Here is a 24203-nt window from a genome sequence, read left to right as displayed (position 1 = left end):
ATGCCGAGTATCCTTCAAACTTAACCCTTTCTTCTGGTCACAGAGGAGTCTGGATGCTTGCTTGCTGATGTGATTTGGAACAGACACTTCACTAAGCAGTACTCAGCAAGGATACCCACAATAGAATGGAAGTATTCCTCTACTATTGACACATCATTCAAAATCAGGAACTGCCCCATCATTCTTAAGGCATTTAAGAGACATTTGATTCTTGAATGTCAAGGTCCACGTTTTCAAGCTGACCATTCTCATACAACTGATGCTTTCTTCGAAATGGAAACTGTAAGCAATTCACAAGACCTTACAGTTTGCAAAGGAAAAGCATGAGATTCCATAGCATGTCATAAAAATCACATTGCAGCCACCATTCTCTCACTCCACACATGTGCCCTCACTTCAAGGCCATTGATTGTGACTATCAACACAGGAATGTTATCACTAAAAATCTTATCCACACCATGTTATTTGAAAACCTCCAGTCAAGGGCTAAGGACCCCCCCTTACTTTCATTCCTTGCTAGAGGGACACTTCAAATGCACTGTTTGGACAGCTTTTGCAGGTACATCAAACGATGCACACATAAACAGGACAAGCAACATCAAGAAAAGATTCTTCACTTTCCTTCTACAAACCAACACCATCGATTTCTTTTTGATAAGAGATATTATTCCTGAGTTTTGATGCCTTTCTTAGAACCTGTAAATGATCAATCCAAGCTCTATCATGAAACCAATACCCAACAGATGATGTTCTGTCCCTTTTTTTTTCCTACTACTAAGGACAAACAGCAGTTTTGAGGGGAGGGCTAAAATTCAAAGAACACATCCATACTATAAATAAGAAGGGGCAGGAAGAGAATCCTTGCACCAAATACTCATGCACCATGCTTATAAAGATATTTCCTGGCTCTGTTCTGGACCTTTGACATCAGTGTTCCCAAGATAATATTTTCTGTGTACTGTGAAGCCACAGACCCCAGAGCTGAGAATCCATTCCTGTCAGTTCTGTATTTAGCAGCAGAAACAGGTAAAAGGTTAGCATTATCTACATCTTGGAAAAACTAAACAGGGAATACAAAGTCACAGCTCATCACTCCGTTTTCCTGAGGGGGAAGAGCACTCCTTTTACAATGACTGATTACTAGATAGACTTTTATGTAACTCCTTATTATATTCCAAGTTTTCCTAAAAAATGAGGTACAGAAACCCAGAGCCCCAATTATTTTAGCATGTCTTAGTCTCCAAAGAAAAACAGCATCAAGGGAGGGATGCAGACAAACACACAATGAGGCTAGTATTTGCTATGTCTCATTGCAGCATCTTTCAACAAAAATATCAAGGCTAGTTCTCCATTTAAAAGCAAGCAAGTAGTCTCTTAGGTGGGAAGGTGTATACTGGCAGCAAAAAGGTCTGTTCTGGAGGCTTCTGTAGGGTTTTTTACTCTGGGCTGCCCCAGGGCTCTCTGTGTTTCATAGGAGGTGGGCTGATTTTCTTAGTCCAACTATGCACAGTCCCAGCTCAGCACATCTTCTACAAAATTGTTGTTCCCTACTTCCACAAAGTTAATGGCAGAATACCCCTTATCTCCTGCCAGAATAGGTTCAAATCTATTATACTTTACATCACCCTTATGACTAACTCTTTTCTGCACTACCCTGAAGAATTATCCAATAAAAGTGAGATTTATTTCTCTTTAGACTTTAGGAAACCTATTTTGATACTCATAAGTAGCTATGAGACATCCTCATAGAGTTCTCGAAAAATCTCCTTGTGCTGAGAAATCTTACCAGAAGAAACATGCCTATCTGGGCTACATGGAGTGAATTTCCTCCAGTTTAAAAGAGAGAAAGAATGTAGGTGTTCCAGCAAAGGACCACCAAAGCAGTGAGAGGACTGGATAACCTGACATTCAAAGAGGAGTCAGTAAGGGAATGTGCTTGGGTAACCCATAGAAGAAAATCCTTGGGGAGATGTCTGTCTACCAATAACTAAGAAAACAGCTAAAGAGAAGATGAAGGTGCTCTCTCTCTTCAGAACCATGCATGACAACAAGACACCAGACCAGGAGTACAAGTTGTTTCAGAGGAAATTTCATTTGGATATAAGAAAAGTGTTCTGCATCATGGAACAGGCAGCCAGGGAAATGGTACAATTTCTCCTGCTAATTCTGCTTCATGCGACACTGAATAACCTCATCCACAGCTCTTGCACCAGAAGGTCAAACCAGATGATCTCCACAGGTCTCTTCTGACTTTCAGACTTTCCTACATGCCCATAATTTTAACTCTGAAATTTGTATTTACATATTTTTACTGCACAGAACACTTATTTTACCTATTTCATCTCTGTAAACACAATTAAGACTCTAAACAGTGGCTTTTTCCAAACTGTTGAAGAATACATTCCAACAGCTTAAAAATATTCAAACACAGTTCTTCAGAAGTTTAATCATGAAAGTGGGTAGATTTTTCCATATTATTTATTAACAGACCACTGGCAATGTGTACTGAAGTGCAATGAAAACATTCTCTTATATATTTAACCTTCATGAAATTACAGAATTGTACAATAGCTGAGGTTGGAATACACCTGTGCAGATTGGCTACTTCAATCCCCTTGTGAGAGCAGGGTCTGCAAGAGCAGGTGGCCCAGGAGAGCATCCTATTGTGCTTTGAAAGTCTCCAAGGATGGAGACTCCATAGTCCAGGCAACCTGTGCCACCCTCAGAGACAAAGAGGGGTTTCTCTTAGGTCCAGATGAAACCTCCTGTATATCAGTTTGTGTTGTCCTGTCACTGGGTGCCTCTGAGGAGACTAATTCTATTTTCTTCTCTTGTCACTCAGTTCACCTTTATCAGCCTCTCCTCATACCCAGAGAACCTCCAGTCCCTTACTCATCCTCATGACTCTTTGTGCTTCAATGCATCCATGTCTGTCTTGTGCTGGGAAGTCCAGAACTGGGCACAGAGCTCCAGATATATCACTGATGGGAGAAGGGTCACCTCTGTCCATCTGCCTAATACAGCTCAGGAAGCTCTTGGCTTTCTCTGCTACAAGGGCACATTGTGGGTTCACGGTCAGCTTGGTGTTCACCACGACCCCTGGCCACTCTGCGCTGAGCTCCTTTCCAGCCAGACAATTCCCATCACGTACTAGTACCTGGGGTTATTGCCATGGCTAAATGAAGGTGTGCCAAAGCGGCCTCAGAAACGCATCATGCCCTCTCTGAAGCTGTGAACAAAACCAATTAAAATTAGTTTGAAACTGTTTTGGCAAATAACATTTTGATTTCCCCCTGCAGCTTTTAACCTAGGAACTCTAAGAAACAATCCACTGTACTATGTTGAATCTCCCTACTCTTCCTTTATTGTCCAGTACACTGTCCAGTGGAAAAATATAAAGATTAGTCAATCTTAAAATAAATTAAAAAAACTTTATCTTAGGTCCTTTTCCTTAAATCAACCTTGTTTTCCAAAAAGGGAAACCATTAACTTGAATAGCCTGTAATGAGAAGGGAGAGTAGACAATATTAAACTAAAGGTCAGAAATGCTTTTCAGTAACTCTTCACATTTTGAACTTGCTTGCTGCACTCATTTGATTAAAATGCTATGATACACAAATTAACTCTTGCAGATACTGTAATAACATGAAGTAATGTTCATCTTATTCTAACCTCAGGTCATCTATACCTTTAAAAAGTGAAAGATTTTACAGGTGTGAATGTCTACATTCATCAGGTTATCTTCCAGCATTTGGCCCTTCTTGAAAAACAACTGGAAGGCAAAGAAATTCTGTTACATTTAATACACCTGTGCAATTTTACACCCTTAGAGAAACCAAACTGTGTTCTTAGCATTAAGATGGAATTCCTTCCTCAATTTAAATGCCTATATTTTCACATTCAACAAAATTACAGGATTTTATATATAGACAAAATTTAGAAAATACAGGTTGTTCTACATCTTGATTAAAAAAAGACCAACTTTCCATATTTTTTTCCTTTTTTTCTTCAAGCTAACTTGGAATACAAATGCAAGTTATCACACAAGGATTGTACAACAATCCCTGGAGAACTTTATTCTTATAAACCACTAAATTAATTACATTCACCAGTAACCTAAGCTCTACTATCTATCTGTATGCCAAGATAAACTGGAGAATTTAACTAATTTATAATACACTACTACATTGACACATATTTGAAATACATTTTATTTAACAATTTTATATTGTGATCACAGTTCTCTGTTGTCCTCTACTTTGCTTTTATATGAATGTAAAGCGAGCAAACTAATTACTGCTAGATCATAGCAGTTCTACTTACACCCACTGTATAACAGCTCCAGGTTGCCCCAGGAGAGATTTAGATGGGGTATTAGGAAAAATTTCTTCCCCAAAACAGTGGTCAAGTATGGGAACAGGCTGTCTGAGGAAGTGGTGGAGTCACTGAAATGTTCAAAGGACATGCAGATGTGGATTCAGTATTTTAAAACAGTCTTTTTAGGCGTTAGGGTGCAGGTAATGGGGTGAGACAACAGCAAACTAGCAAGAAAATAGAAAGTTAATTCCTGAATGTTTCCAGTTCTTCTGTGCACCTCTACCATGAGAACTGTGAAGCCTCTTTAGAGAGGTGCTAAGTTCTAATTACTGACTATCACAGAAATGCTAATGCATGCACCAGGATAACACCAAGGAATATCTGTTATCAGAAGAAAGGAGATGAAAGGGATGCCCAAGTTACAAACCCCCAGTGGCTCTGCAAATAAAGCTCCTTACAAGTTCCAGTGGAGATACTGCTCTCAAGTAAACTGCAACACAGTAAACATCACCTCTGCATTTGGCACCGCAGTAGCTGGCCTGAACAGTGACCAAAATTACAAAGAAGATCTGTGCTAGAGCTGGAAGAACGAAGTGTCTGATTGGGGGAATTAGAAAGCTTGTTGTGGGATTTGTTTACATAAAAGGAAACTCCTTCAAAGAAGTCTTTCACTTTGAGTAAAAACCTATGATATGATCCTAATATGGATTTGCAGATATCCTGGCAGGGACTGCAAACAGTGCAGAGACCCTGTTTCCATGCTCCTGCCTGCCAGGGTGAACCAGCTGCACTGCAAACCCTGATTATCAGTCCATCCTTGCTGCAGACTCAATGGACCCTTACCCAGACCAAGAGAAACACATTAGAGAGTTGGCAGGTTTTGAAAAGAGGCAGAAGTGAGGAGAAAAAAAAAGAACTAAACACAAGCAATGTATTTTTCCTTCTGTAAAAGGGAAAAAATAAAAAAAAGAAAAAAAGAAATAAAAAGTTTTCAACTTTGCCAACTGACAAGGAAATATAAACCTTGGAAGCTCAGTAAGCTGCAGCTTGTCTGGTTTCATACAGAACTGATACAAACATTTCTAAAATGATTCATTCTGACATTAGAATATGGAGAGGAGTGATGACAAACACAGGAATGCTATACAAAGGTAGCCAAGAAATAGTAGCTAGACTTCAGTCTGACTCATAAGAGGTGAACTCTGTGACACTGGGCTTTAACTAATTAATCCTGTATGAAGTAAATTTCAGAGGAAAAAAAAAGTTACTACGTGGAGGTATTCTTTTAAACACATCTCTTCCTCAAGCACTTGGAGATTTTTTAAAATGTCTCTACTTATTTCTGCATCATGTTAGTTTACAGATTGGATTTTGGTTAAAAGCTTTTCCTGTTAGAGACTTGGCCTTACAGCTATCCTAACTGAACTGGCAGACATCATAACATCTTGAATGTGAGGAAATCCTAACCATGGAACATGGTTTAAGTATCAGGGGTGCCAGGATGACCAAGGCAAGACCACCATGCCTCAAATACCCATGGCTTCAGCCAGAGCCCTGCCATGGTAGAGCCAACTCCCAGCAAGCAGCCCAGAAAGCAGCTGCAGCAACATATCTCAAATATTTTTCACTTTCCATTGCCATATCCTCCTTGCTGTACAACCTCAGACACCTGCAGTCAAGCTAGTGAAAAAAACACACCATAACAAACTGCAGGATGCATCACTGGGCAGCTGCAGCTCCAAGAAGGATCATTCTGGTCATCTGGGGTCTAACTCCCTCTGTAACACAAACCACAAACCCACACCCACTAATTCCCATGAGTCTGTAGCTCAGCATTTAGTAATTCACTCCCTGCAATCTTAGTTGTTAAATTACTCTCAGCGTTAGAAATTATCTTCGTTTTCTTTAGGTCTCAGTCTATGAGATTCCCATCTATGAAATCTACTTGTTCCTTGATTTTACTCTTGCATTACAAGAAAATGCAAGTTTTTAATGCAGTGTTGTCTTAGGATTGTAAATAGACCAATACTTGTAAAATACCCACAATATGGCATAAAATAAAATTTTGAATATATAATATGAAATTTCTTCATTTGTTTTCTAGCAGGTCTGTACCAGTGCAACTGCTACTCTATTGTTGCTATGGATGCACTCACTACAAAGGTACACTTTTATATACTAATCAGCATTTCTTTTCCTCTGCAGCATAACCAAGGCAAAAAACTTGCTGACTACCCTTTCACCCCAGCAGACATGCTATACATCACAGACTCATAGAATGCTCAAGCTGGAAGGAACCCATAGGGATCATCAAGTCCAACTCTCTATAAGAGAGAAAATAAAAGTATTTCAATTCTAGCAGTATTCAGCCTATATAATTTATGCATCTCAAGTTGCTGGCTTAGGGGAAAAAAAACCAAATCACAACATTTCAAGATGCTCAGGATGCAAGCCTTTGTCCCTGAAGGAACAAAAAGCCGAAGAAGAATGCTTCTGCCCATGGCTGCTTCTCCAAGTCCTCCAAGGGTACACGGACACATTGCCAAGTAACAATGCACGGAGCTAACAAACATAGAACAAGGAAACTCAACAGCACAAGAAGCCCCAGTCATCCCCAAGCAAAACAATGGGCCACCTCCAGGCTCATGATAACTGGCTTTCAGTGGTGTGAGACACTCATGGAAAGAACAACCAAGGATCAACAGGTTTTCCAGTCAGATCATGACCATTTGAGGAGCTGCTGTGTCCCTCTGAACTCCACTACCAGCACACAGTGTATTTTGCCAGGCTGAAGCAGAGAGCCCCACCAGCCAGATGGTCTTAATTTTAGGACAGCAAGAGGCAAGGCACTCAATTTCCTCTAATATTTTGTCCACATGTTAACTGTATTCATGCTTAAAGCTTGTGCTAAGGTTTTGTTTTTGTTGTTTGTTTGTTTAAGGGAGGGTCATTGGTCATTTTTGTTTGTTTTATTTTGATATTCCCCGGCAGTTCCTAGGCCTTGCTCTAACCTGACTGAGCAGCCAAACTAAAAGCACTATCTCTGATGGGAGAAAACACATTTCTCTGCTGAAGTCAGTACATGCTTATTACGTATCGTAAGTTTACTTTCATTGAATCAAAAAAACCCAAACCCAGCTGATTAGAGGGATCTGCCACCTTCTGTTTAAAGTATCTGCTGAAGGAGAACTTGGGCTTTAGTGAACTTGAGTGTAACAATTTCTGTGTTCCCTTCTCACCAAAAGAGTCAGATTTGAAAGTTTAAATAAAAGTCAGGGTTTACATAGGGTTTTTATACAGACCCCACAACTATTAATCCCCAAACCAAACAAACAAGTCTAAGGAAATACTAAAGACATCTGCAATATTAATCTTTTCTATTTTTGTTTTACTTAAATTCTTCATCAAACAGCTGCTAGATATTCTACTTCTATGAAGAGCAGACAAGCTCTAGGGATTTCTTCAGCTCGCCAGCAAGATACTTCACAATTTCCCTAAACACTCTGCAAATCATCTCATAAAGACAAGTTTCATAACTATTTGCACAAGATATTTAACAAATCTTATTAGAATGTCATCATGCTAGATTTTGTTTTTATTGTATTTATCTGACAGTATGAACTTAGCTCTTGATGTCCTTACGTACTTTTTACTCAGGCAACGTTCCAACAATTTTTCCATTTTTTTATGAAGTATTTCAGAATTTGGCCCCTAGGCTTTTCCTGTTGTGGATAGTTTATTTCTTAAGTTTACAGTGCAGGGCACATGTTTCTCCATCATCTCCTTATGCAGTACAAAATTTCTGGCTTAAAGAAGCTTAGAGCTAAAACTTCACTGCTAGACTGTTAAGATCTTCACTAATTTTAAATGAACCCTGGATTGTCCAGAGATAAAGACAATTCTGGGTTTACAAAACACTGGTTTTATTTTACAAAAGCAAATGTGCTACTTCTGATGCTGTTTATACTGAGTGTAAAATTTGCTGAGATTTTTCTGACAAGGAATCAGGCCTAAAAACATAAAATGTACAGATCAGGGCCACCACCTTGTAATCCCATCATATCTAAATCCAGATACAAATGGACTTTAACAGAGATGTAGAGGCAACAAGGAAAACTCAATCTACCAAAAAAAAAAATAAAAATCAAACCTAAACAAAACCCTTAAAGGTAAAAAATCTATGATTAAGTAATGGCTCTGAGATTTTATGTACAGTATATAAATTGTCATGTACATTCAGAAACTTCCCAGGTAATTCTTCTATTTACCCTGAGATGGTTAATGGATTTAAGACTTTCTCTGCCTGTGATAATATTACTCTACTATCTGGATATTAATCAAGTGAGTATTTTTCTTTAATAATATACATTTGGATCTGAGTGGATCTGAGTATCTGCATGTGTAAAGTTATCCTCTCCTAAAAACTCAGTTTTGACTTGTTAAAAAATGCACACATACCATCCTCCCTCTGGAGTTTTCTTACTCATACAGAACTGTATGTATGTGGAAGGAAAGGAAGGAAGATGTTGCACTACAAATCCTCCTGATGTGATCTACTTCAAATTAACCATCTGCTCAAAAATATGGAGAACCAGAAAAAGGGCAGAACTTCTTGGGGCTTTTTATTACCAGACTCTTCCAGTTTTCAGTTACTTCAATGGGATTTAAAGGCGGATTAAATGCAGCATTGAAGTAGGGGAGGTCAGAGCACACTCTGACACGGAACAAAATTTCTAGTTTCAAAGAATGTTTCAAACCTCTTGTCGCCAGTAGTTGATCACTGCTTAGCTGTTACCAGAACTGGGATCTAGACACTGAATGAAGAGCCAAAACTCTTTCGAGGGTCTGAAGAAGCAATCTCCTACCTTATTAATAAAGCACATATTTCATAAAGCCCTGGAGTCTCAAGGCTGGGATCTTTGGTTTAGCTTGTTTTGATTTTTTGCTTTTTATGTGCCATTTCTGAGCCACCTGTCTCTTTTAAGTCTATCTCATGAAGATACTAATCAGTGGATATGCAGAGAATGTCTTATATAGACACAGGAAAAGCTCACTTTTCACAGGAAAAGTGTTTATGCAAAGTACCTATGCATAAATAACAACAGGAGTATCCTTAGATACATGTATATGTCAACTGAAGAAAAAAAAGGTAACAAAGGAAGCTTCAGGATATTTGGACTTTAGCTCCAAGGAAGAAGCAGGGGCATGACAGCTGCCAGTGACAGCCAAAACTATCAAAACTTTGGAATAACAGATTATTTGATGCTGCAATTATGGATGTTTGTTGCAAAACAGAATTTTCCCAAACCAAACCTCAGATCTGAGCCATCTCCAAATTTAGAAGGATTCACGTCTTATTCTGGTCCTTATTTCAAGGTCTGTTACAGTCTAAATTCTAAATGAAGTGATGTAGTTGTTTCCTACCTTCCTTTGGCACAAGAAAATCAACACTACTGAAATAACAAGGTCACCAAGCTTTATGAGCTGCTGGGAGTAGACACAGGTCTTTTGATAGCCAAGCGGTCTAAACTGCAGCTTATGAGAGTTTGTGCTTTGACTCTGAAGTGCTGTAGTGGTTTCAGCAGAGACCTCATTAGAGAACTCAGAACATCTTCTGAAGCACTTAAAATCTGCAAAGCACAAGGCTGTTCCATGAGGCTTACTACTAATCACTGCTTGCTAATGCAAGAAATTCCAGAAACACGATAGAAAAAGTGACTTAAGACACTAACTTAGATTCTAAATAGGACTCTGCTTCTGATGCCATTCATTAGCAAAAAAAAAAAAGGAAGCATGCAGTCATGGATTCATGCTGCTGCAAATCACCAGTAACACAGTCAAGTGTCTAGAAAGAGAGGAAACTAAACATCAGGGAGAAAATGTATGATGGAGATGGAAAAAAAACCAATGCCACTGTAAACTGCAAGCCTTAGTCTCTACTTCTTCCTACAGGTTAAAACAAAGAGCAACCAGAATGCTATTGAAGGAAATGAACACTCTCCAAAACGTAAAAAAAAAAAGAGAAAAAAACACTTCAAGGTCTCTAAAGATTGATTTAGATAATTACATTTAAATTGCATTCCACAGCAGACAAGTTCCACACTTTCCTCCAAAAAGGGTAAAGAAATGTCAGTCTCAGGAAGCAGAGCATGCTTTCTCTGGATGGTCTGATCTCCAGACCATATCTTGCACTTGATCTGAAAGACAAATCTCTTTAAAAGAGTTCATCAAGGGGAAAATACACAACAATAATTTGTCCATTTTACAAACACTCAACTAAAGTAATTATATACAGAACGTAATTCTAGACACTAGAGATGAAAATATCTTGGAACTGACTGTGTTCTGCTCAAATTCAATTCTAAGATGCAATAATACCCTACCCAAAATAATTAAATTGGACATCAGGGTGTATAGGACTGAGAATGTGACTCACACTGTCTTGCACAGCACAGTAACAGATATGTACAGTTGTGTAAAAAAATCAGTGAAAAAAGCATCATAAAAATGATAAAAAGAAAGCTTTTTTGTGGAAATTAAATCAGAAAAATGGAGCAATGAAGACACTATGAAATGAATGGCCAACTATGCACTACCTAGAACTGTCCAGCAGGTCACTTGCAGGAATCCCAAATGTTGGGCCAGCTCTTCAATGCCTTTCCCAGACTTCCCAAAGACAAGGAGTCGCACTAGAGACTACAAAGTCACTAGTGAACAAAAAGCAGTAGAAATACACTTCAGAAATGGAAATCACACTGCTCATGAGAGAAAACTGGTGCTTTTAAGTGTCTAAATTTCAGAATGTATAAATGACACTACCAGAGGGTTGAGATAGGTGATCCTCCTTTATTCAGCCACACTTCGAGACCTGTGTCCAGTGCTGGGTACTTCACTACAAGAAAGACAAGAACATACTGCAAGAGAGTCCAGACAAAGGCCATGAAGATAATGATGGGACTAGAACACATCTCCCACAAAGTTTGAGAGAGCTGTGACTGTTCAGCTCTTACTTCTGGAGAAGAGAAGGCTCAAGGGGACCTTATCAATGTAAAGTACCTAAAGGCAGGGGGCAAGAAGAATAAAGACTCTTTATGCTCACTTGGTTACAATTCAGAGCTCCCTGTGGCTCTGAGCAAAACACATGGGAGATTTGCCAGAGTGGAATGGGAGTGAGTTCAGTGCCTTTACACAGCCTCCCTGTGTGTTCCTCCACCCTGGTGTTATGTAAGAAATTGAGCTAAACTGTAAATATTACACAACCTCAAAAAGGGAAGGGACTAGTAAAATATGTCCACGACTCCTTCATGCTGACTCATCCCTTCCTTTCCACTTAAGGTTATTACCTACACTTAGGAGTACAATGCCTGCAATGGTCATTTCTTCTCTTTTAAGCATGCTCTAGGCAAAGTGAGATATTAAACCAGTGTGAACAGAACATCACATAGGGCCTGGAGACAAGACTTTTTAGTATGATCTGTTGAAACAGGACATAGGGTAATAATTTTAAACTGAAAGAGGGTAGATTTAGACTAGAGATAAGGAAGAAATGTTCTACAACGAGGATGGTGACACACTGGAACAGGTTGACCAGAGAGCTGGCAGATGCCCTATTCCAGGAAATATTCAACATCCCTGAGTTGGATGGGGTTCTGAGCAACCTGATCTAGTTGAAGATGCCCCTGCTTACTGCAGGGGTTCTGGACCAGGTCGTCTTTAGAGGTCCCTTCCAACCAAAGTATTCTATGACTCTAAGCAGGACAACAGTGCCAGGAAGAAGACTGCAGTTCTCCCCCACAGCTCTGCTGCAGTCATTGCTGAAGTCATTGCTGCAGAGCACTTCCAGTACCTGAAGCCACACTGACCTTTCATGAATTTCTTACTGTGGATCTAAGCCACTCACCCCATCACCAACCTAGAAAAATAACCCAGGGATTATGATCATTCCATAAAAGAAGCAGCAGTAGTGTTCCAGCTTGCTTGGACAAGTAAGTCAGATGGGAGTGGAAAAATGACTGATTTAGACAATTTAGAGTAATTCTCTAAAACGACTGAGTCAAGCTTTTCCCTACACATTCTACAAGCACTGTCTTATACCTAGCATCATATTAAACAACAAAAAAGCTTTCTAGGCAGGACATCAGCCCACACCATATTCTCTGACCTAGAAGGACACGTGGAAATGTGTCCCTGGCTTAAGCTGAGTAAAAAGATTGTCATAGATCTAGACACTTAGAATTCTCATTATGCTGTAAAAGTCATTAACCCAATGACAGCCTTTCTCCAGTAGTGTTAATGTTGTAGCAAAATACACTTGTGTATCAACTCAGTGATAACTTCATATTTTGTAATAGAATATATATGTGATCTTGAAGGATATGCCGTTATGCGGAAGGATATTACCACACTTAAAAGTAGAAAACATTGAGCATGAACAGAAATTGCCTGGTCCAGTATTACTTACCTAAAATACAATTCATTGTGCATAAGTGGAAATTGCTAATTTTAATGTTAGGTATTTAATACGTGGCTGTAAAACTTACACATACTGGAATTTATCAACTACAATTACATATTGAAAATATACTGCACATTATCACTTATTTATGTTTGCTAAGACTCAAATTCACAACAAGAGATTTTCCACAGTTCCTGGCTCTAGAAGTTCATCTGCAAAAATAATTTTACATAAAATGTATTGTCATACTTTGCCATTTTAAATACTGGATGAAATTCTCAATTCATGCAAGAAATCTGACATCCAATTCAACTTCATCTTATGACCTCACCCAGTAGGTCTGTGTCAGCAGTTTCTTCTCTGACAAAAACTCTCATCTGAACCAGGCCAAATATTTTTGATGGCATTATTTCTAAAAATTAAAACCACAAAATCCATTGTTTTAGCAGTGTCCTAATACAAGAAAACTAAATCTTTATAATAAGAGTTCCAGTTTCCAAACTGTGCATTTACTAATAATGATCAAATTATAACCATCATATTAATTTTGACTGAGATGGACAGCAAGAAATTAGGAACATGATGTTTTAAGATTAATGTTTAAATAAGATATGCCCACTGGTACAGAGCAGCTTTATAGCTATACTAGGGCAAAAGGAGTGGAAAGAGCTACCCAAGACTTAAAATAGTTCTTGAAATGTATGGTCCAATTACTAATGTAATAAGAAAATGTAAATAAGTTCTGACTAAACCATTCTGCATAAATTCATATATGCATGTAATTTTTCAGCATTCCATATCAATTTATCTTTGTGCACTATACAGAGGACAGTCTTAAAAGTACTACTCCCATTAACACATTAAATATAAATAATGTGTTATAAATAACACATAACACATTTCTTTGGTTTGTACTGGTAAAGTGAATACCCATGAAAACTTTGCAAAAGTGCAATGAATGCTTCACCAAGCTATGCAGAGGCAGCTTCCCTTAAGTGAGATTCATTCCTAGATTTACAGCACAAAATTGATTTTGGAAGTAATTTAGTGTCAGTTCCCCTGTGAATCCTAGCTCAGCATAGATAAAGTAAATTAAAAACCCAAAATAAAACACCCCACAAACCCAAAGAAGTGGACTTGACTGTGCCCTCAGCATATCAGCTGGCATAAAAACATCTCAATTGCTCCACAGCACTCACTATAACTCAGTAGGAATAAAGTATCAGTTATCAGTCCAAAGAAAGCAATCACACATGAACATTTATCTCCACAGTCTTCTTGAAGAAGAATGTCCAATTCAGGCAATCCAAAAGCATTTACTCCCATTAGAAGAAAAAGGCTGCCACTAATATTCAACCTCATGCTCTGCTTTTGTAACAATATAGCCAGCCAGTACAGTGATATTTTAGCAGAAAATGCACTATGTACTCCCAGAGAACCCAACTGTATGTTATTCCAGTCTGTCTCTACAGGTTTCAGTTCCCATTCTAGACCAACTTAAGTAGAAATCCTAACATTGTATCACCTGACTGGTATATCACCTCAAGTCATCAATACACCTCTTAATATATAAAAAAAAGCAGAAGACAATTTTAGACACTTTTTTCTTTAGCTTGATTTTTTCTAACTTTGAAAAAGGCAGTCACAGAAATGTGCTCTCATTGAAAAAGAGAGGTGGCAAAAGTTCATTACAATTTGTGCCACTTCTGTATTAAGGTCTAGAAATATGGCTGAAATTTCTTTTATAAAAGAATTTCCAAAATCACATGGATTTTATTGATTTATTTATGGATTTTTTAATGGATTTATTTATTACTGGTTTTCACTTACGGAAGACTGAAAAAAGTTCCCATTACCTTTTTCTCAACAGTGGAGAAAATTAAGTACGCATTGAATACTGTCACACATAATAATCATGCCATTTCATATTCACTGGTACCCTCATAAATGAAACATGAGCTCTGCTGGAGAGAATTGTCACCTTGAGAGAAACAAAGACCATTTGCTTACCAACTATAAATAAAAGAGAAAGTACAGAAAAGAACACTATTTCTTACCATTGTAAGAGTGAATGGATGGCTTTCCAGGGCAGACACTCTCGGACAGTGGAGAATAACATACTGAAATAAAATGGTAGAAAGGATACATTCAAAACATTCAGCAATGGGCTAGCACTTATAAAGCAATAGGCACCCCTACAGGTAATGTTACATGAAAGCAAAGTGGTTTTTTAGGGCCACATTAACTCACCTGACCAGGCCTTGCTTCAAAGTCATCTTTCACCATCCTGACTTCAAGGACGTTGGAGGGGTGGCTTATCACTGAGGTGATTGTGACTGGCTTGTTGCTGCGGATGTAGCGGTACAGCCGCTCCACACAGTACAGGCACAGCGGTCCGGAAATCCAGAACCAGGTCTAAGGGAGAACAAAAATATATTATCTCATAGACTTTTAGCTTTCTGTCTTCTATTTTCACAACTACATGAGTGTTTTCAGGATCTCACTTCACATCTAACATCCACGCCTCTCTTTACATGCAGAAACCCAAAAATGTTCTGAAGCCTTAATCAGTCTAACCAGCAGCATCACCCACAAGCACCAGCAATTTCAACCATAAAACTCATCAGGAAAAAAACGCTAATGACTTCATTTGCTACTATGTTATTCTGGTTTGATGTAGTTAGATTGCAGCTGGTTTCAGCAATGAAAGCAACAGTACCTACACAGACCAGAGTACTATACAATTGGCTAACATTTCTGGAAAAATGCTGTCTGACTTCCAGTATTATTTAACTATTAGCTTCTTATAGTCATCTCAGATTCAAGTAAAAACCTAAGAAAACTTCATTCTTGTGCTATAGAAATTCTGTTGATATTAAACTAGCATAAAATCACAGACAACAGAGAATGGGCAGTTCTGAATCACAATCCATTTGCTCCCATGGAAGATGTGTATGCTAGACAGAAAATGCCCTGGAAATACCCATTTCTCTGCACTGATTATATGGGGAGTCCTGGGTGAATGCTCCAGATGGAGACATTTGCAGCTGCTCAGCTAATCCCCATCCTAAGAGTCAATTACCAATAGCTTATGGCAGACTTATCTACTAATTCCACATCTGCTCAGTCATTCAAGCTGTGGCACTGAAGTGCCCCTCAACCCTCATCCATCTTCCCTCCCTTCCCAATTTCTGACATTATGCATCAACATCTCTTGCAGCTAGCAGACCATTTATTTTCAAAAAAAAGCCTTACAAGTTTCAGCAGCTCACAGTTTTGGGGTTTTTTTCAACTTGGTATCACGATATTTCCAAATCCAAAAAAGTCCTAAATAATGTTTCAAAGCTGTCAGGAGAACACTGAGTGGCCATTTCTTTCCATGATTCCTTTTCCCTTAATGGCTCCAAAGCAGGCATCTTAAGCCCCTAAGAAGACTCCTTGCTGCCCTGCGGGTCATATGAAGCCAGATATACACTGGTGCTTATAATTCGGGAGTATTACCACAACAAAATACCAATCCAAAGAGCTTTGTTGGAGGAATTCAATGTAGAATTAACTGCTTCTCATTAGGATTACATACTCCATAGAAAAATGGGTTCCCAGTGCAGCTAGTAAGGGGGACACATGTTCCACAGAAAACAACAATGATAACAAAGAGAAACTCCTGTGGGGTCTGTTATGGGCCTTGGACTCATGAACTCCATATTTGCAAGCTTCCTCAGGCTACTTGCCAATACAACCCAGCTCATCTTTTCTCAAAAGAAAAGAAAAAAAAATTCTATAAAGAAAAAGCTGCTGCCACAAAACATAAAGAAACAAAAGGAAAATGGAAAACTGAAAGAAGAAAAGGCTTTCTGTCTCCACTCTCATCATACTTATTTATCCATGCCACATATAAAACAAGCTTGTCTGCAAATAACAGACTATAAAAGCCAAGCCACAACCAACTGCAACCCAGAAATGAGTATTAGGAGTTGCATCCGCATGGTAAAAAAGAGAACAAATGGAGCTTGATTATTTCAATTAACTACTGCCACACAATGCTTACAAAAGGACCTTACAAAATGTTATATAAATGTTTGCTCTGAAATGCTATGCTGTAAAATCACATTTTTAGCAGGATCAATACATCCCTTACGGTGTTGTTCAGAAAAGAACATTACAGCCAATCTCTTGACATTTTTCCACCCGCCCTATTCCATGCACCACATTGTAATGTACTTCAGGGTTAAATACAGATTATTTTCTCCCCACCAAATCTTTGAATGCCCCAAAAGGTTTTAATAATATTTTCCAGTATTAAAACATCTGGTCTGGAAAAGCAATAATTAGTGGTTATGGCTGACTGAAAGGCTTGGCATGGCTTTTAATACCTGAAATGTCGGATCATACAGACCTCTGGGAAGTGCGACTGGAACTTGGGTTCCTCGGAACAAACTCTCATAAATCTATTTTGTACAAAGGGTTCTGGTACTAGTGGGTCCTCTGGGAAAGGCTCAGTAGTATAGTCTGGAAACAGCTCTTCAAAAGCCTTTGGCACAGTCAGATTCTGTCGGAGTGTTTTGTTAGGATTAAAGCAACCAGGAGGGTGTTCCTCTAAGTTGGTCTGGTACTTGAGCACTCCCCTACAGGAAAATAAAAATAGTAAAGACTCTGAAGTAACAGAAAATAACAAACAACTTATCTTCATTCAGAGAGCACTTCAGAAAGCAGTCACAAGCCTCATCTTCTGTTAGAAATTTTATTCTGTTTGCGTTTAGGACTTTCAATGAGGTTGAAACTTTGCAACAATAGAGCCTTCTGTCACTTGAGTCAAGGTTTAACTTTTCCAGCTCACTTGGCACTCCCCCACTGAACAGCCTCAAGCTTAATACTGCTTGAAATGGAGAAAATATTGTGGGGGCCTTGAAAAAAAAAATTAAATAATCGCATTTCCAATTCAATCACACACAGGCTGTTTTCACTCATCCTCCCTACAGTCAGCAAGCCCTGTTTTTAAGGCAGACTTGTAGCAGAAGTAGCTTAAGTTGCCAAATCATAAACTGCAGGAATGTTCCCACTACTTGGTGTTTATCATGTTTGCATACAAATAGAAGGAAAAAAGAAAGTCCTGCATGGTAGCCAAGGAACATTCCTTGCAAATTATTTTATGAGGTCCATTCTTATTTTAGTTTTTCTCAAGCTAAGTTAAATTTACAGTAAAATGAAGTGAGAACTTTGAAGTTGCAGTTAAAAACCCTGAAGAAAGAATTGGGAACCTCAGACACTCCGCCAGCACATGAACAAATCACTGAAAACAAGGAAGAACAGATAATAGTTGTAATAAAATTCCTCAGAAGTACTACTTGTGTCCAAATCTAGATTTGATTACAGTAAAACCACAAGAATATATTAAAAAAAAAAAAAAAAGCTAAATGACACCTGTAGAGGATGGTGCTGGATGGGAAATGAGGCATACTGAGACAATGCTCTCTGAGTGCTAAGCCTTGTTATGAAGGCTCAGCTCAAGGCATACAATCAAACATAAGGACAGGTGCTCCCCCCTCTTCTCCTCAATATACACACAGCAGCAGCAGCAACAGAGTTTAACTCAGAAGAAAGAGAACTAGGACATCTACAATATTCCCAACCTAAATGGGCTCTGACAGGCGACTGGCAATCTTCCCTACAAAAATGCATTCCTGACAGCTAGTAACAAGCTTCCTACATGGTCTAGTGAACCATGTCAGCTTGGAAGTTAAGCCTGCTCACTGCTAAATTCCATCTGACCCTGGGAGAATCATTTGGGAAGTGTCCTTGCACCTACACCCATGCTTCTGCCTGCATTTATTGCTCAATCATGCCCATCACTTGCATCTGGTATCACTGCTGGTCACCACATATTGGCAAAGTGACAGATACCCCCAGCATTATGCTAGTTCCCTGCTCCATAAATATTATGGTGCATCGTGGATTTAGCTGGAAGTCAAAGCCTGTGCAGTATTTTTCCAGTGAACCTTGTGTGCATGCCTGCCAGCAACTCCCACAGCTTCTCTCTTCTCAGCACACCCCCAAAGAGGATTGCCTTGAGAGTAGCTGCAAACGTGAGCATCCCCTACAGTGATCTCTAGTTTATTTAACCTATTATAAACATGCTAACTGAGAGGCAGACAGGGATCACAAAGCTGCCTGTTAACAGCAGCTCAATAACACCCAATCCTGAGGCTGCCAAGGAAAAGTAAGTCTTACACACCCAAGATCAGTGCCCAGAAAGGTTGAGTTCTGCACTGAGCAAACATATGACAGATTAATCACATCACTTTATATATTGCTGAGAAGGGTTTGGCTGCCTGAAGGATACTGTAAGAACATACCTGCAACAGTTTGAAACAAAACAAGAATCCAGCAATACTGTGGAAATACTTTACTCCTAAGAGGTAAAACCTCAGTGAACCTGCCTGTGCAGTTCAGCCATGGGAAAAGCCTTGCTCTGTACAGTAAGCGGCTATGCATTTGCAAATCTCTAAGACATCCCACACAGGAGTAATTTAGGCACCTAAGCATGGATATCTAAGCTTCCTCTATTTTCAAAAGAAGTTGGAAAAGACCTCTAGAATCTTAAAGTCCAACCATTAACCCAGCACTACCGTATTCATGACTAAGCCTGTCCCTAAGCACCACATCTACATATCTCTTAAATACCCCCAGGGATGGTGACTTTATTTCTTCCCTGGACAGCTTGTTCCAGTGCCTGACAACCCTTTTTGTGAAGAAATTTTTCCTAATGTCAAATCTAAATAACCCCTCATGCAACTTTTGGCCACATCCTATTGATCTTATCAATATCACTAATGGAGCCAGGAATCAGTCCAGCTCACCTGAATGTAGATCTCTGAAACAGCAAATTACATGAAGCATCCTTCAGGCTCCATTGGCTGTATTTATCAGAACTCATTAGACCATAATGGGAAAGACACTGAGAAAACATGTAGAGACCTACATTTAGGCATCTTAAAGTTGAACCGACTCCCACTCTCTATGACTCATTCCTCTCCCACTTCTGACAGTCATTTCTTTCAGATTTGCACTGAATACCTTTGTAATTTAGTACTAAGGAGGCTGTGTACCAGAAATATGCCTGTTCAATACTTACTGTATTACTGCAGCCTTGGTTTGCAAACTTGGTAAATGGAACATGGTTAGGAAAACAATGGGCAAAGGATAACACCACAAAGGAGATTAATTAAACTGGACATGAAAAATACCCCTAAGGCAATCACTGGAACAGACTGCCTAGGGAGGTTACAGGATCTCAGTTGCCAGATGTTTTAAAGAATTTGACAAACACCTGTCAAGAATAATTTCAAAAAAATTCATCCTGGCCTCGGATGGGGAGAACAGGTTAGATCCATTTTCCCTAGCCATAAACAAGCACTATGCCATTGGAAAAAAAAAAAACACAACAAAAAACCAACAAAACCAAAAAACCCAAACAACCCCATTACACAAACAATAACTCAAAAAAACCCAACAAACTCAGAGAACTGGAACTGTGTCTAGAAGTTTCAATTGCTTTGAACTCATGATTTCTTTAACAGCACATTTTATTCAACAACTTATTCCTATAATGATCTTGCTAGGCCTAATTGCCTTTCCAAGTTTACTTTAAGCAGAAGGGCTTACTGTCACACACTCAAGCACCCTGTGTTTCAGTAGATATTTGATGACATGAAGAAATAAACCTCATTCAAATACACCTTCCCTTCTCTACAATCTGCATCTAAATCCACAAAGAAAACCTCAGAGATGTTAATGGAACAGATTTTCACATAATCATAGAATAGTTTGAGTTGGAAGGAACCTTTAAAGGTCACTTAGTCCAACCCCCAACCCACGCAGACATATGTCGTAACTTCTGGAAGATGCTTTACCTTGCAACAGAGCCCAGTTTGTTTGTGCCTGATACAGATCTGACAATCAGCTTCACGGCACATAAACACTGGTCTGATGTTTGTGAAAAGAAGAAAAACTAGGAAGTTTTGTAAGCAAAGAGAAAGAGGTAATTAGGGAGATGACATTCCTTCCCTCTCCTTTGGAGTCAAAAATGACGGCAGAAAGGAAAACGCAAGGGATGAGCAACCTTGCTTCATATTCTTGTCTCAGCAAACAGGTAAGAGAGGGCAGAAAAAGAAACTATGTTTTCTTGATTTCTCACTAGACACTGAATGGAAAAGGAATAATCTTGAAAGTGAAGAAGTTTGTGCTAGTTGGCTGTAGCACACACAAATCTCCAAGCTACAACCTGATCTTTATTTAAACACACACCAGAGGACAACATCTTGTCCCAAAGTTGGCCCACTGCGCTCAAGCAAGCTCAGGAAAGGCAGCAATCAAGGAAACTGCTCTTTCTGGTTGTTCTTCAGGAAAAGGAAGAGTATTTTCCATTTACTTACCCAGAAACATGCAGCATCAGCAGCATATAGAAGACAAAGAAAAGGTTGTGTGTATACCAGAAGATGTCATAGTTTGAAACCCTGGAAAGAATAAACCATGGTTCAATGCTGTTTCAACTCAGATGGAATCACTGATAATTAAAAGCAGACCTGCGCACACAGGACATCATTATACACTGCACAGTTATGCAAAATAGTCAAAGCCCAGAATGTTTTCCTACAGGCACACTGTACTTGCACACAATTAAGTGTTGAGAAGAACAAGTGACTGGCACAGAAGTAACAAGCTGAGAAGGAGAGGTAAGGGTGTAGAAGTACAGAGCCAGATGGAGAACTCTTCTGAAACAGGGAGACTTGAGTGCTTTCACAGGTCCTAGTTAGTCCCCATGAGATCCTTACAGCTGGAATAGTTCTTCCACCTCCAGTCTCAGAACTCAACCTCCTTACAGTGAGTGTCACCTTACTTTCTCCCTGCCCCAATACAGTTTAACGTGTCACTAAGGCTGCAGCACACAAACAGGTAGCATGGACAGCAACAGAAGGGCAGTGGGAAGGGTAAAAACCTCGTGATGGTATGGAATGGAAGGAGATACAGGAAGAATAGGACCCACAGCAAGGAGACAACAAGAGCATGGTAGGAGAATTTTCAGGGCAGGAAGCCACATACATTACTGCTCCAGGACTGATGGTCTTGGGAGGAACAAGAAGAACATTATCACTGTGAGATCAGGAGAGGTGAAGGTGACTTCCTTTTATCAGTAATTTGTTAGGCAATATAAAAACAACCCAGACCAAAGCAAACACCCATCTGGAACTGTTTTCTGTTAAGCTTGTTTGGGGTTTTTTTGAGTAAAATAGTTACCAACAAACAACCAAATGGCTAAGAAAATACACTACTTCACAGCACATAAACACACCTCTCACACAACACAGCATGGCAGGAGAGACCCTCCTAAAACCAAAGAACCTACCCCCATTCATAAACTGAAACAATTATTAAATAAAAAATATCTTCAGCTCTGACAATATGGTTTAGAGAAGCTATTCCTCTGACACAGCTAACTTCTTTTTTTCCAGAGCTTTTTCCCTCCTATGGTTTTCTACACAACCAGCTAACTGCTCTTCCTTCAATACAACTGAAACATATACTGCATTTGGTTCTGTTGTTACAGAACTTGTTTGTTTTCTTTCTCAAGAGAGGAAAAATAACTTGGACAATCCAAGGGCTACCAAAATAAAATCCAAGGCAGCAAAATAACAAGGAAGGAAGCAAAGGAGGAAAAAAAGGAAGCAAAGGAATGAATACAGCAAGGGGCTCGGAAATCCCCCCTCCACCCTGCCATTCTTCCCCCATTCAGTACTTTGTTAACACTTTTTCCTCCTTGAAGCTGCTCAAGCCTTTTCCAAGTCCTCACACCCTGGGAGGCATTTTCATGCAGTCAGTCATCAGTATCTGTGAGGAGTTGTGGGAGTAATCATCAGTAAGAGAAAAAAAAGAACAGTGGTGTGCAGAGTGGAAGAGAAATTGGGAAGCACAAAGAGGGTAAAACATATCCGCTGCCTCAAAACAGGTGATAGAATCCTAGAATGGGACCTTAAAGATGATCTAGGTTAATCCCCCATTACATAAGAAGGGACAAGGACAGGTCTTGGAGCTCTGGTTTAATTTGGTTCCATGCTATAATACCAAAAGCTGCACACTGAATGTTCTATTGGCTCTTTAGTATCTTTTTCAGAATGTACCAATTTTTCAAAATTTCAGTGATGAAAAGTCAATCCCTGGACTGCTTCTGACATGTTGCTTTCAACAGCTAATTATTGCTATTGATTAAAATTACTGTACACTTCTTTCCTGAATACGTCTAAATGTGAGCTTCCAGGTCATTGATCATTTTATTCTTCTTTTAGCACTCCTACAGATATCTCTACTATAAAATCCTGGTTCCTCACATGGATCAAGTTGCCCTAAATGTGACCAGGCCCTCTGAACTTCACCTCCTTAAATTATAGGGGTATGTAAATCCTTGAACCTCTCACATGAAGCGTATTTTCCAACACTGTAATAATTACGTATTTCTTACTTGTATCCTTAAACTACAGATACATGCATTAGTATTCTAATCTAGTCAATAATCTTCCTATTGATACACATGAATTTTTACAGCTCTTCAGAATATTTACTTTTTTTACTTTCTCAGGGCTTAAAATAGACATTATTCACAGAACGGATACATTTCTAAGGAATGCAAAGTCCTGAAAATTTGAGGTAAGTTGAATATTTAATTTTGGTTAACCTACTTTAGAATTTTGCAGATGAAGACCTGAAAGAGTTAGGTTACTGAGAAATGTACTAGAAATTTATCATGCTTTAAAGGGACACACTAAGCAGCACGGTTCTAGAAAAATATTTTTAATCCTGTTACAGACAGTTTTGAAAAGGAAGATATATGCAGTAGTTTTGAAGATGAAATTGAAGACTAGAATATTTGGTTACAAAAACAGATGGCACAACAGCATCTTATTTTTTAATGTTATTTTAAATACCTAACTTCCAAATAGTAAATATCATTAATTTTAAAGTTGTCAGAAATGTCAACATTTATTGAGAGGATTTATTGTGTTTTCTGATAACTTCATAACCCTACTGAAAACAACTACTGAACAAAAAATGTTGGTCTAATTCTAAGCTATAACATTGCAAAAAATTTAGAAAATTTTTCAACTAATAATCACTTTATCCTCTTAAAATATTAGCAGCTAATTCAGTCCTTCTAATACTTATTTTCACAGTTTACTGAAAAGGCAGGAAAATAGAGGCATACTCATACACAGAACAATTTCAGGAAGAACATACAAAGGAAGAAATCACTAAGCAGGCCAGTGTGCAAGAGCAGATTAGGGCTGAAATCCAAGACTATAACAGCCTCTGAAATACTTTTTTAAAAGCTCAGTTTCTGATAGACAGTGAACATTTACAATTAACTTTCCTAAAACTGTCC

At 38.8% G+C, this 24203-nt stretch overlaps 1 protein-coding gene across 1 annotated transcript in view; it reads right to left on the bottom strand.

Annotated features, from left to right (window-relative positions):
• The window catches only part of NOX4 (NADPH oxidase 4), a 100452-nt gene that overhangs the window by 58253 nt on the left and 17996 nt on the right, over nt 1-24203 (bottom strand). Inside the window, exons 8-11 of the mRNA XM_014311792.2 lie at nt 21205-21285; nt 17169-17397; nt 15023-15187; nt 14830-14892 (exon numbers count right to left, since the gene is read on the bottom strand). Coding sequence (XP_014167267.2) covers nt 14830-14892; nt 15023-15187; nt 17169-17397; nt 21205-21285 — 538 coding nt within the window. The remainder of the gene's footprint in view (nt 1-14829; nt 14893-15022; nt 15188-17168; nt 17398-21204; nt 21286-24203) is intronic.

The sequence above is a fragment of the Geospiza fortis genome, unplaced genomic scaffold (genome assembly GCF_000277835.1).
Source record: "Geospiza fortis unplaced genomic scaffold, GeoFor_1.0 scaffold16, whole genome shotgun sequence".
NCBI classification, from domain to species: Eukaryota; Metazoa; Chordata; class Aves; order Passeriformes; family Thraupidae; genus Geospiza; species Geospiza fortis.
This window is presented reverse-complemented; position numbering and strand designations above follow the sequence as displayed.